This window comes from Triticum aestivum, chromosome 2A, assembly GCF_018294505.1.
Source record: "Triticum aestivum cultivar Chinese Spring chromosome 2A, IWGSC CS RefSeq v2.1, whole genome shotgun sequence".
In the NCBI taxonomy this organism is placed as follows: domain Eukaryota; kingdom Viridiplantae; phylum Streptophyta; class Magnoliopsida; order Poales; family Poaceae; genus Triticum; species Triticum aestivum.
In genome coordinates this window covers 6,230,575-6,240,794 of record NC_057797.1, presented here as the reverse complement: position 1 = coordinate 6,240,794, position 10,220 = coordinate 6,230,575, and the positions used below count along the sequence as shown (strand labels likewise).

General features: G+C 44.5%; 1 protein-coding gene across 1 annotated transcript; it reads right to left on the bottom strand.

Annotated features, from left to right (window-relative positions):
• Nucleotides 1-8,826: 8,826 nt before the first annotated feature.
• Nucleotides 8,827-9,609, bottom strand: LOC123184183 (uncharacterized). The gene is made up of 2 exons (XM_044596347.1): nucleotides 9,391-9,609; nucleotides 8,827-9,059 (listed from the first exon to the last, which is right to left on the bottom strand). The coding sequence occupies exons 1-2, from the start codon at nucleotides 9,467-9,469 to the stop codon at nucleotides 8,827-8,829; spliced, it is 312 nt and encodes a 103-aa protein (XP_044452282.1). The 5' UTR covers nucleotides 9,470-9,609.
• Between the last annotated feature and the right edge of the window lie 611 nt (nucleotides 9,610-10,220).

Here is a 10,220-nt window from a genome sequence, read left to right as displayed (position 1 = left end):
AGCATGGCTGCATGAGGAGGCAGGCCCTTCGAGCTCCACTGGCCACTGCCTAGCAGAAATCATGGAAGTTTCTGTGGAAAACAGCTGTACCGGGGAAGGTGAGAATGTTCCTATGGCGCTTGTCTAAGCATTCACTGCCGACAGAAGATGTGAGGGCCCATAGACATATGTCAACCACATCATCGTGTGGTCTTTGCGGGATGCCGGATTCATGGAGACACTCACTCCTGGACTGCACCATGTCGAGGTGCACATGGGCTCTTGCTGATGAGGAGTTGCTACATAAAAAGACAATGAACACTGAGCCTAGTGCAAAGGAGTGGTTGTTCAATTTGATAGATGGACTGCCCCATGATCAGTTCGTTCATATGTCAGTCACACTCTGGGCGCTTTGGTCTGCTCGGCGCAAAGCCATTCATGAAGGAATCTTCCAGAGCCCTCGGTCGATGTATCCTTTCATTAACAGCTACATCGCCGAGCTGAAGTTGATCAGGGAGAACAAACCTACGCACGCCCATCTGGGTGAACCAAGAGCCTCCCACCCCCTTCGGCCCAAAGCACCACCTGCTGGTTTTGCAAAAATTCATGTTGATGCGGCTGTTCTGAAAGGAAGAGGGGGATCTGCAGTGGCTGTTTGTAGAGACAGCCTAGGCAATTTTCTTGGAAGTTCGGCCTTGGTTGTACAGAGGGTTGACGATCCCTCCATTCTGGAGACAATAGCGTGCAGAGAAGCTTTGGCTTTGGCACAAGACCTCCAACTACAAAATATGATTGTAGCATCAGATGCCAAGCAAGTCGTCCAGGAGATACACAACAGATCCAGAGGCGCGAACGGGGCTATTATTAGTGAGATTCATTCATATTCCAGTTTGTTTCAATGTATCTTTTCTTTCGAAAGTCGTAGGGCAAACATAGAAGCTCATAGTTAGCCAAGCACTCGTTGTCTTTAGGTCCGGGGCGCCACGTTTGGTTTGGCCAACCCCATGACCTTACTTGTATCCCACAATCTGTGGTATTCGATTAATAAAGCTTGGTGATCCTCAAAAAAAAATCTAACTCTGCCACCGCCGCCGTCGCCGCCTCCGTGTGCCCTTGCCGCACGTCTAACTCTGATCTCCCTACTTCCTACTCTGCTTCCCACAATGTAGCAGATAGCAAGGTACTTCACTGCTTCAGCCAACAAACTAGCAGGTTAGCACATCACACTATATTAATTTCTCTTGATTCTCATCTCATATATGCGTCCTGGGAATTATCCTGATGCAAATTATCCTGTATGAGCTCCTATTTGTGATGTAAAAATTCCTATGTCAACCATAGGAGTTTAGAATTTAGAAATTAAAATTCCTCAGCCAAACAACACAAAAGTTAATTCGTTTTCTAAGCTGACTTTCTTCTGAAACTGAGATTCCTCACCTATGAGGAGTGAAAATGCTGCCAAACACCATTTAGATTAATTTGTTTTTTTATTGAGTTGTAAACATACTGAAAATGTTAATGAAGCTGGTGTGCAAGTTCTCAACCTTGTTCTCGATAATTATCTTTTGTACTGGATTTTTTTATCCATACTTGGCTTGCCCCCTATACCCAAATCCTGGCTCCGCCCTGCCTCGTCCCTCGTCATTACTCATTGCTGGAATTTTGTCTATTTTGGGCCTAGCCCAATAGCAGTTTCAGAAATTCCTAATAAATCCTAGAGGCCCATGCAGCTCATTTGTGCAAGGCAAGAGGTGGAACAAAAGTTTAGTCCCACATTGCTAGTTTAGAGGGAGTTGGACCTCTTTATAAGGGAGGTTCTTTCCCCCATGTATGAGCATGAGAACAAGAGGGACATCCATGCGCGCTCCTCGTCCGCCGCCCGCCTCGCCACGCCTCGCCTCGTCACGACGCGCCGCGGGTTGCGGGAACGAGCCGATGTCTAAATTTTTGCCATGCACGACGGGTATACGAAAGGTCACGTAGGAGTTGAAACGTTTTTCTGTAATGGACACTGAATTACCAGAAGATCCCCTTCCTCTCACCACAAAGTTCCTGAGCACTGCGCTGCTGCTACGATCTTCCCCATCCCGGCTTGCGGCGTGCACCGCAGGTCGGGACAGTAGGCCTCCGAAACCGCACCTTTTGAGTCCTGTACGGGAGAAGGGTGATAAGGTTTTTGGGGAGCGCTCAGCGCGACTACTGGCTGCTTCATCACGGACGATCCGGTCGCCGACGACGACTTCCCCGACGACGACTTCTTCCCCGACGTCCACAACCTCCTCGACGACATGGTAGGCGAGGACACCGACCCCAAGTCCAGCGCTTCTGCAGCTGCTGTCCCGTACGTGTTCTTGTCTTTCCTGTTAAAGGTTCTGCCGCAGTTCCTTATTCTAGTCCTTGTCCTACACATGTTAGGTTCTACTTCATATATGCTACTTGCTATTCTGTCTGCTTTAGATATGATAGGCTACGGTTCATATATGCAGAAGCTATTTTCCTTCTCTCTGTTAGAACGCATGACTTGTTTTATCTCTACTATATTAGTCATGCTTTATCTAGTATTTCTGTTAATAAAATCATTCGGTAAATTGCTCATATTTCCAACAATCCAAAAACCTTATCATAGGCAATTTACCCCAAGTGGTTTTGCTGCTTCCATGAGACCTCCTATGTTTGAGGGTATCCACTATAAGAGGTGGCGCGTGAGAGCAGTCTTATGGTTTCAAACCATGAGTTGCTATGACGCCACTCTCGGCAAACCTGAAGGAGAGCTTGATGCTCAACAGGAACAAGCTTTTCAGAAAATGGATACTCTGTTTAAGGCTGCTCTCTTGAGTGTTCTTGGTGAGAACATAGTTGATGCTTATGCGTCAATTGATAATGGAAAAGATATGTGGGATGCACTCGAGGCCAAGTTTGGGGTCTCGGATGCTGGCACTGAGCTGTACATCATGGAGCAATTCTATGATTACAGGATGACTGAAGAGCGCTCCGTGGTTGAGCAAGCTCATGAGATACAGTCATTTGCTAGAGAACTTGAGCACTTCAGTATGCTACCGGACATGTTTGTTGCCGGAGGTACCATCACTAAGCTTCCTCCTTCGTGGAGGAACTTTGCTACCTTACTAAAGCATAAGAGGTAAGAATTTTCCATTCCGGATCTCATTGGCACTCTTGATGTGGAAGAAAAGGCGAGAGCAAAGGACACACGTGCTCGAGGTATTGAGGGAGGATCTAGTGCCAATGTGGTACAGAAGTAGAACTTCCAGCCCCACAAGTTCAAGAACAAGGGCAAGTTTGATGGTAAAGCAAAGTTTGATGGGAAGAACAAGGCTGTGCAACACATGAACTTCAAGAAGAAGAATGGCAAGAAGAAAGGTGCTTGTCATGTGTGTGGGGATCCTGATCATTGGGCTCCTAGTTGCCCTAATCGCTATGACAAGCGTCATCCTGGGAAAGGTGGCAAGACCGCTAATGTTGTCATTGGAGACACTGACATGAAGGATGTTGGGTATGGTATATTTCCCACTATTCTTTCAGTATGTCATTCTCCTGACTGGTTGATTGACACGGGTGCTAATGTGCATGTATGCGGTGATATTTCCATGTTTTCGTCTTATCAGACCGCAGGGACTTCAACCATGCTGATGGGCAACGGTTCAAGTGCTTCTGTTCGTGGTGTTGGCACGGTCAATCTGAAGTTTACTTCGGGGAAGATCGTGCGGCTGAAGAACGTGCATTATGTCCCCTCCGTCAATAAAAATCTTGTTAGCAGATCTCTTCTGTGTAGAGATGGCTACAAGCTTGTCTTGGAGTCGAATAAATTTGTAATATCCAAGTATGGAACCTTTGTTGGTAAAGGCTATGAGTCAGGAGGCTTGTTTCATTTATCCTTATCAGACGTTTGCAATAAAGTTGTTAATCATATTTGCAACAATAGTGAATCCGATGTGTGGCATTCACGTCTTTGTCATGTTAACTTTGGTTCCATGTCGCGACTAGCGAAGTTGAACTTAATCCCTAGTTTCACCACCGTCAAGGGATCTAAGTGTCAAGTGTGTGTGCAAGCTAAGCAACCTCGTAAGTCTCACACGATTGCGGAAATAAGAAATCTTGCACCACTAGAGCTCATACATTCAGATCTATGTGAAATGAATGGTGTGTTGACAAAAGGTGGAAAGAAATATTTCATGACGTTAATTGATGACTCCACTAGATACTGCCGTCTGTATCTTCTGAAATCTAAGGATGAGGCTTTGAACTTTTTCAAGATCTACAAAGCTGAAGTGGAAAACCAACTTGATCGAAAAATCAAGAGGCTTAGGTCCGACCGTGGTGGAGAGTATTTTTCCAATGAGTTTGATGCTTTTTGTGCGGAACATGGTATAATCCATGAGAAGACTCCTCCCTACTCACCTCAGTCAAATGGGGTGGCCGAAAGAAAGAACCGTACTCTAACTGATTTGGTTAACACCATGTTAGATACATCGGGTCTCTCCAAGGCATGGTGGGGGAGGCGATATTGACAGCATGTCATGTTCTGAGCCGAGTCCCCACAAAGAACAAAGAGATAACTCCATTCGAGGAATGGGAGAAGAAAAGGTTAAAACTCTCTTATCTGTGAACATGGGGTTGTTTGGCGAAAGTCAATGCTCCAATTTCAAAGAAGCGGAAGCTTGGACCAAAGACTGTGGATTGTGTTTTCCTGGGATATGCTTTTCATAGCATTGGCTATAGATTCTTGGTTGTAAAATCTGAGGTACCTGACATGCATGTCGGTACGATCATGGATTCGAATGATGCGACTTTCTTTGAAGATATCTTTCCCATGAAGGATATGGCTACCTCATCTAATCAGGAGATGCCTAGTTCATCGAATCAGGGACCAGTTACAATTACCGAACCCATAATTTCGATGGAACACTTTGAAAGTCCTGTGGAGGAGAACAATGAAGTTCCTATTAGGAGCAAGAGACAGAGGACTGCAAAGTCTTTTGGTGATGATTTTCTTGTGTACCTCATAGATGACACTCCCAGTTCTATTTCAGAGGCCTATGCATCTGAAGATGCTGACTACTGGAAGGAAGCGGTTCGTAGCGAGATGGATTCCATCTTGGCAAATGAAACTTGGGAGATAACTGATCGTCCTTATGGGTGCAAACCTATAGGATGCAAATGGGTATACAAGAAGAGGCTTAGGCCTGATGGTACTATTGAAAAGTACAAGGCTCGGCTCGTGGCTAAGGGTTATACCCAAAAGGAAGGTGAAGACTTCTTTGATACTTACTCACCTGTGTCTCGACTGACCACTATTCGAGTTCTACTTTTGCTAGCTGCCTCGCATGGTCTTCTCGTTCATCAAATGGATGTTAAGACTGCTTTCCTAAATGGAGAGTTGGACGAGGAAATTTATATGGAACAACCAGATGGGTTTGTACTAGATGGTCAGGAAGGGAAAGTGTGCAAGTTGCTGAAGTCTTTGTACGGACTTAAGCAAGCACCCAAACAGTGGCATGAGAAGTTTGAAAGAACTTTAACGGCTGCAGGCTTCGTTGTGAACGAAGCTGACAAATGTGTGTACTATCGCCATGGTGGGGGCGAGGGAGTTATCCTGTGCTTGTATGTTGATGATATACTGATTTTCGGAACCAATCTGAATGTTATTAAGGAGGTCAAGGATTTCCTATCTCGTTGTTTTGAGATGAAGGATTTAGGAGTGGCTGATGTCATTCTGAACATCAAGTTGTTGAGAGACGATGATGGTGGGATTACATTGCTTCAATCTCACTATGTGGAAAAGATCTTGAGTCGCTTTGGCTATAATGACTGTAAGCCCTCTCAAACACCATATGATGCTAGTGTGTTGCTTCGAAAGAATCGAAGAATTGCTAGAGACCAATTGAAGTATTCTCAGATTATTGGCTCGCTTATGTACTTAGCCAGTGCTACAAGACCTGACATCTCTTTTGCTGTTAGCAAACTGAGTCGGTTTGTTTCAAAATCAGGAGATGTGCATTGGAAACCTCTAGAAAGAGTTTTGCGTTATTTGAAAGGCACTGCAAATTATGGAATTCACTACACCGGGCATCCAAAGGTGCTTGAAGGGTATAATGACTCAAAATGGATCTCAGATGCTGATGAGATAAAGGCCACAAGCGGTTATGTATTCACTCATGGAGGTGGCGCTGTTTCTTGGAAGTCTTGCAAGCAGACCATCTTAACGAGGTCAACAATGGAAGCAGAACTCACAACACTAGATACAGCTACGGTCGAAGCAGATTGGCTTCGTCGGCTCTTGAATGACTTATCAGTTGTTGAGAAATCTGTACCGGGTATCCTTATGAACCGCGACAATCAAACTGTGATCACGAAAGTGAGCAGCTCAAAGGATAACATGAAGTCATCAAGACACGTTCAGAGAAGGTTAAAGTCTGTCAGAAAAATGAAAAACTCCGGAGTTACTGCATTGAATTATATCCAAACGTCTAAAAATCTGGCAGATCCTTTTACTAAGGGTCTATCACGTAATGTGATAGATAATGCATCGAGGGAGATGGGTATGAGACCCACAATATGAGTTGTTCACAGTGGTAACCTATTCTTTGTGATCGGAGATCCCGTGAATTAGATGTGGAAGACAAGTTGTTGGTCAACTGAGAGGAGAGTATCCTTACTATTCACAATACCACTCCATGAAGATGCAATACTCTCCTTATCTGCATGGCAGGTTGATGTATATATTAATGTGTTCTAAGTGGCTTATTTAAGCAGAGATGTTATCCTATAGAACATCTTTTGAAGAACACACCTATATGAGTCTGATTGTCAAACGTCACAATCTATGAGAGTAGGGTTCTCTCTAGTAAACTCATGAAAGGTCACGGAGTATGACGCATAAGCTCCACCAGCGGGGAAGACCCACGGTAGCCACGTATCGGTCAAGGCTTTATGTGAAGCTAGATTCGCAGAAAACTTGCAGTTCAAGGCCCAGTCCACTGTTCAAGTTTCTTACTAGTGTAGCATAAAGTTCTAGGTGGAAGTTCAACTTAACAGTCTCCACTGCAGTACCGGTATATAAAATAGTGTTTTGGAACCAAAGGCAAATTTTTGTGTGCCTCTGGGATCTGATGGGGGATTGCTGGAATTTTGTCTATTTTGGGCCTAGCCCAATAGCAGTTTCAGAAATTCCTAATAAATCCTAGAGGCCCACGCAGCCCATTTGTGCAAGGCAAGAGGTGGAACAAAAGTTTAGTCCCACATTGCTAGTTTAGAGGGAGTTGGACCTCTTTATAAGGGAGGTTCTTTCCCCCATGTATGAGCATGAGAACAAGAGGGACATCCACGCGCGCTCCTCGTCCGCCGCCCGCCTCGCCACGCCTCGCCTCGTCACGACGCGCCGCGGGTTGCGGGAACGAGCCGATGTCTAAATTTTTGCCACGCACGACGGGTATACGAAAGGTCACGTAGGAGTTGAAACGTTTTTCTGTAATGGACACTGAATTATCAGAAGATCACCTTCCTCTCGCCACAAAGTTCCTGAGCACTGCGCTGCTGCTACGATCTTCCCCATCCCGGCTTGCGGCGTGCACCGCAGGTCGGGACAGTAGGCCTCCGAAACCGCACCTTTTGAGTCCTGTACGGGAGAAGGGTGATAAGGTTTTTGGGGAGCGCTCAGCGCGACTACTGGCTGCTTCATCACGGACGATCCGGTCGCCGACGACGACTTCCCCGACGACGACTTCTTCCCCGACGTCCACGACCTCCTCGACGACATGGTAGGCGAGGACACCGACCCCAAGTCCAGCGCTTCTGCAGCTGCTGTCCCGTACGTGTTCTTGTCTTTTCTGTTAAAGGTTCTGCCGCAGTTCCTTGTTCTAGTCCTTGTCCTACACATGTTAGGTTCTACTTCATATATGCTACTTGCTATTCTGTCTGCTTTAGATATGATAGGCTACGGTTCATATATGCAGAAGCTATTTTTCTTCCCTCTGTCAGAACGCATGACTTGTTTTATCTCTACTATATTAGTCATGCTTTATCTAGTATTTCTGTTAATAAAACCATTCGGTAAATTGCTCATATTTCGAACACTCATTAGATCAATCGGATCATCGGAATTTGGATAGGTATGACTTTTTTTATATGTCCAATTGTTATGTAAGACATTATATTATGTACATTATATATTATACACATTATAATATCTCGTTAGTTCATTTTTTATGAGATAGGGCCCCATCTTTTAGTTTCGCACAGGGCCTCGAATTTTGCCGGCCCGGCCCTGCCCAAAATACTATTCTAACCCAGAGATCTGGCCATATGACACGGCATGCGCTTTTGATAGTAGTATTCATTCTCCCTTTACATATTAGTATCTTATAATTTTTCATGGATTACGGACCTACTAGTTTGATCGATTTAGGAGCATTCCATGTAGAAGACGCGGGACTATTAGTTAATTTACGGGTGTGTCTAGGGCACATCTAGATGTGCTCTAGTTATTGCACATCTAAGTGAGTGAATCAAGCATAAAGAAAAAAGAAAAAAGAAAAAGGGAAATATCCACACGAATCTTGACGTAAGATCAATGATATAGGACTTAGATGTGCAATATTTATGGCACATCTAGATGTGCTTTAGCAAAACTATTAATTTACTACTAATATGTCCAACTCAGGTATTCAATTTGGCTCCCGGGAGCACAAGTCTAAGCGCAACATGACAAATCAAACTGTAACAAAGCTATGCTTTTGAAAGCGCTTGATTATTGCAAACTTATTTTCCGAACATGAAGCATCATCATATGTGCCTCCTGACAAAAATAAATATGTGAGCAAATTAATTTGATTAGGCAGCAGGTAAAGGAGCAGGGTTCGTCGTCGCCGTCTCCACCGCTAGCAAGTCTTCTGGAGAAGATGAGGGTGGATTGTCACAGTGTCTCTTGCACGCGTCCATGGTTAGGAAGCAGCGGTCGTTTATCAGGCAGCAGTAGCAATATTCAGTGGTGCAATGCTTGTTCTTGCCGCATAGCCCGTTCGGAAAGTTGATCTTCTCGTCGTGCAGGTCAGCGATGGTTCGGCCTGCGGAGCAACATGCAGATGATGAAACATTTTTTCTTTCGAGAAGGAGATGATGAAACAATGGTGAGAAACTTGTCTCAGGCAAGAGACGAAAAGAGAGAAGCAAAAAAAAACAAGGAACATAAAAGAATAAAGAAATCGCACGTGCATAGTAAGAAGTAACTTGATGAGCTTGGCTTTAAGACAAGGAGAAGATAAAACCGGTTAGAGAAACAGAAGAGAGAAGTGCAGAAATCACACGTGCATAAGCTTGATGAAGGACGATTAGTATCATCATCACAAAGATAAAACGGAGAGATAAGTTGTAACTTTGATGCATATATATACTTACATTGCGCGATGGTGGCGGAGCGCAGGAGATGCAGAGACAGTAGGGCTAGCGCAAGGATGCCGATCGTGTGCTTATCCATGGTTGTGGATCGATCGATGAAAATATATTTGTGTGTTCTACTTCAACTACAAGATTGCTTGCTGTGAACAAAGAGCTCGTGTGTATATATGGGGGCTTCGAGATCCGGCGCTATAAGTCGTCCCGATCCCCTGAGGGAAAGATCAGGCGATAGAATTTGGAAAGATTTTGTATTTCTTTCAGATCGATTTTCTTCTTTTTTTTCTCTCCTTCTTTGGACAAGTTTCCAAAATTTGGTGGTAGTGGTAGAATACAAACTTTCATATGGTAGTTACTGCTTGCCGGATTTATCTCCAGCTTTTGGAAGTGTGTGTTTTCCGTCTGTGATATGGAAATTATGACGTAACTTTTAGTCTTGAGCCTTTGGTTTTCCTGGGAGTCAAAAACAAAGATTCTACTCGCTTCGTCCTAAAATAAATGTCTCAACGACAATTATTTCCAATCAGCGGTGATGTGCGAGCTTGAAGACTTGGTGGCTATTGTGCACGTGTTACGTATCTTACGTATGAGCTGATTTGGCAGAAGGATTACGTAGAAGGTGTAGCATTTTTGTATTCAAGCCCACCAGAGTTCAAATTCTGATGCTCGCATTTATCCTAGATTTATTTCAGGATTTTCGGCGATGTGCGTTTAGTGAGGAGAAGACGTTCCCATCGACTATGAGGCTCCTACGGTGACTTCGTAAAATCTTCGATCTCTCAGAGGTGCTCATTGGGATAGGGTGTGCGTGTGTCGTTCATAGGAGTGGGTGT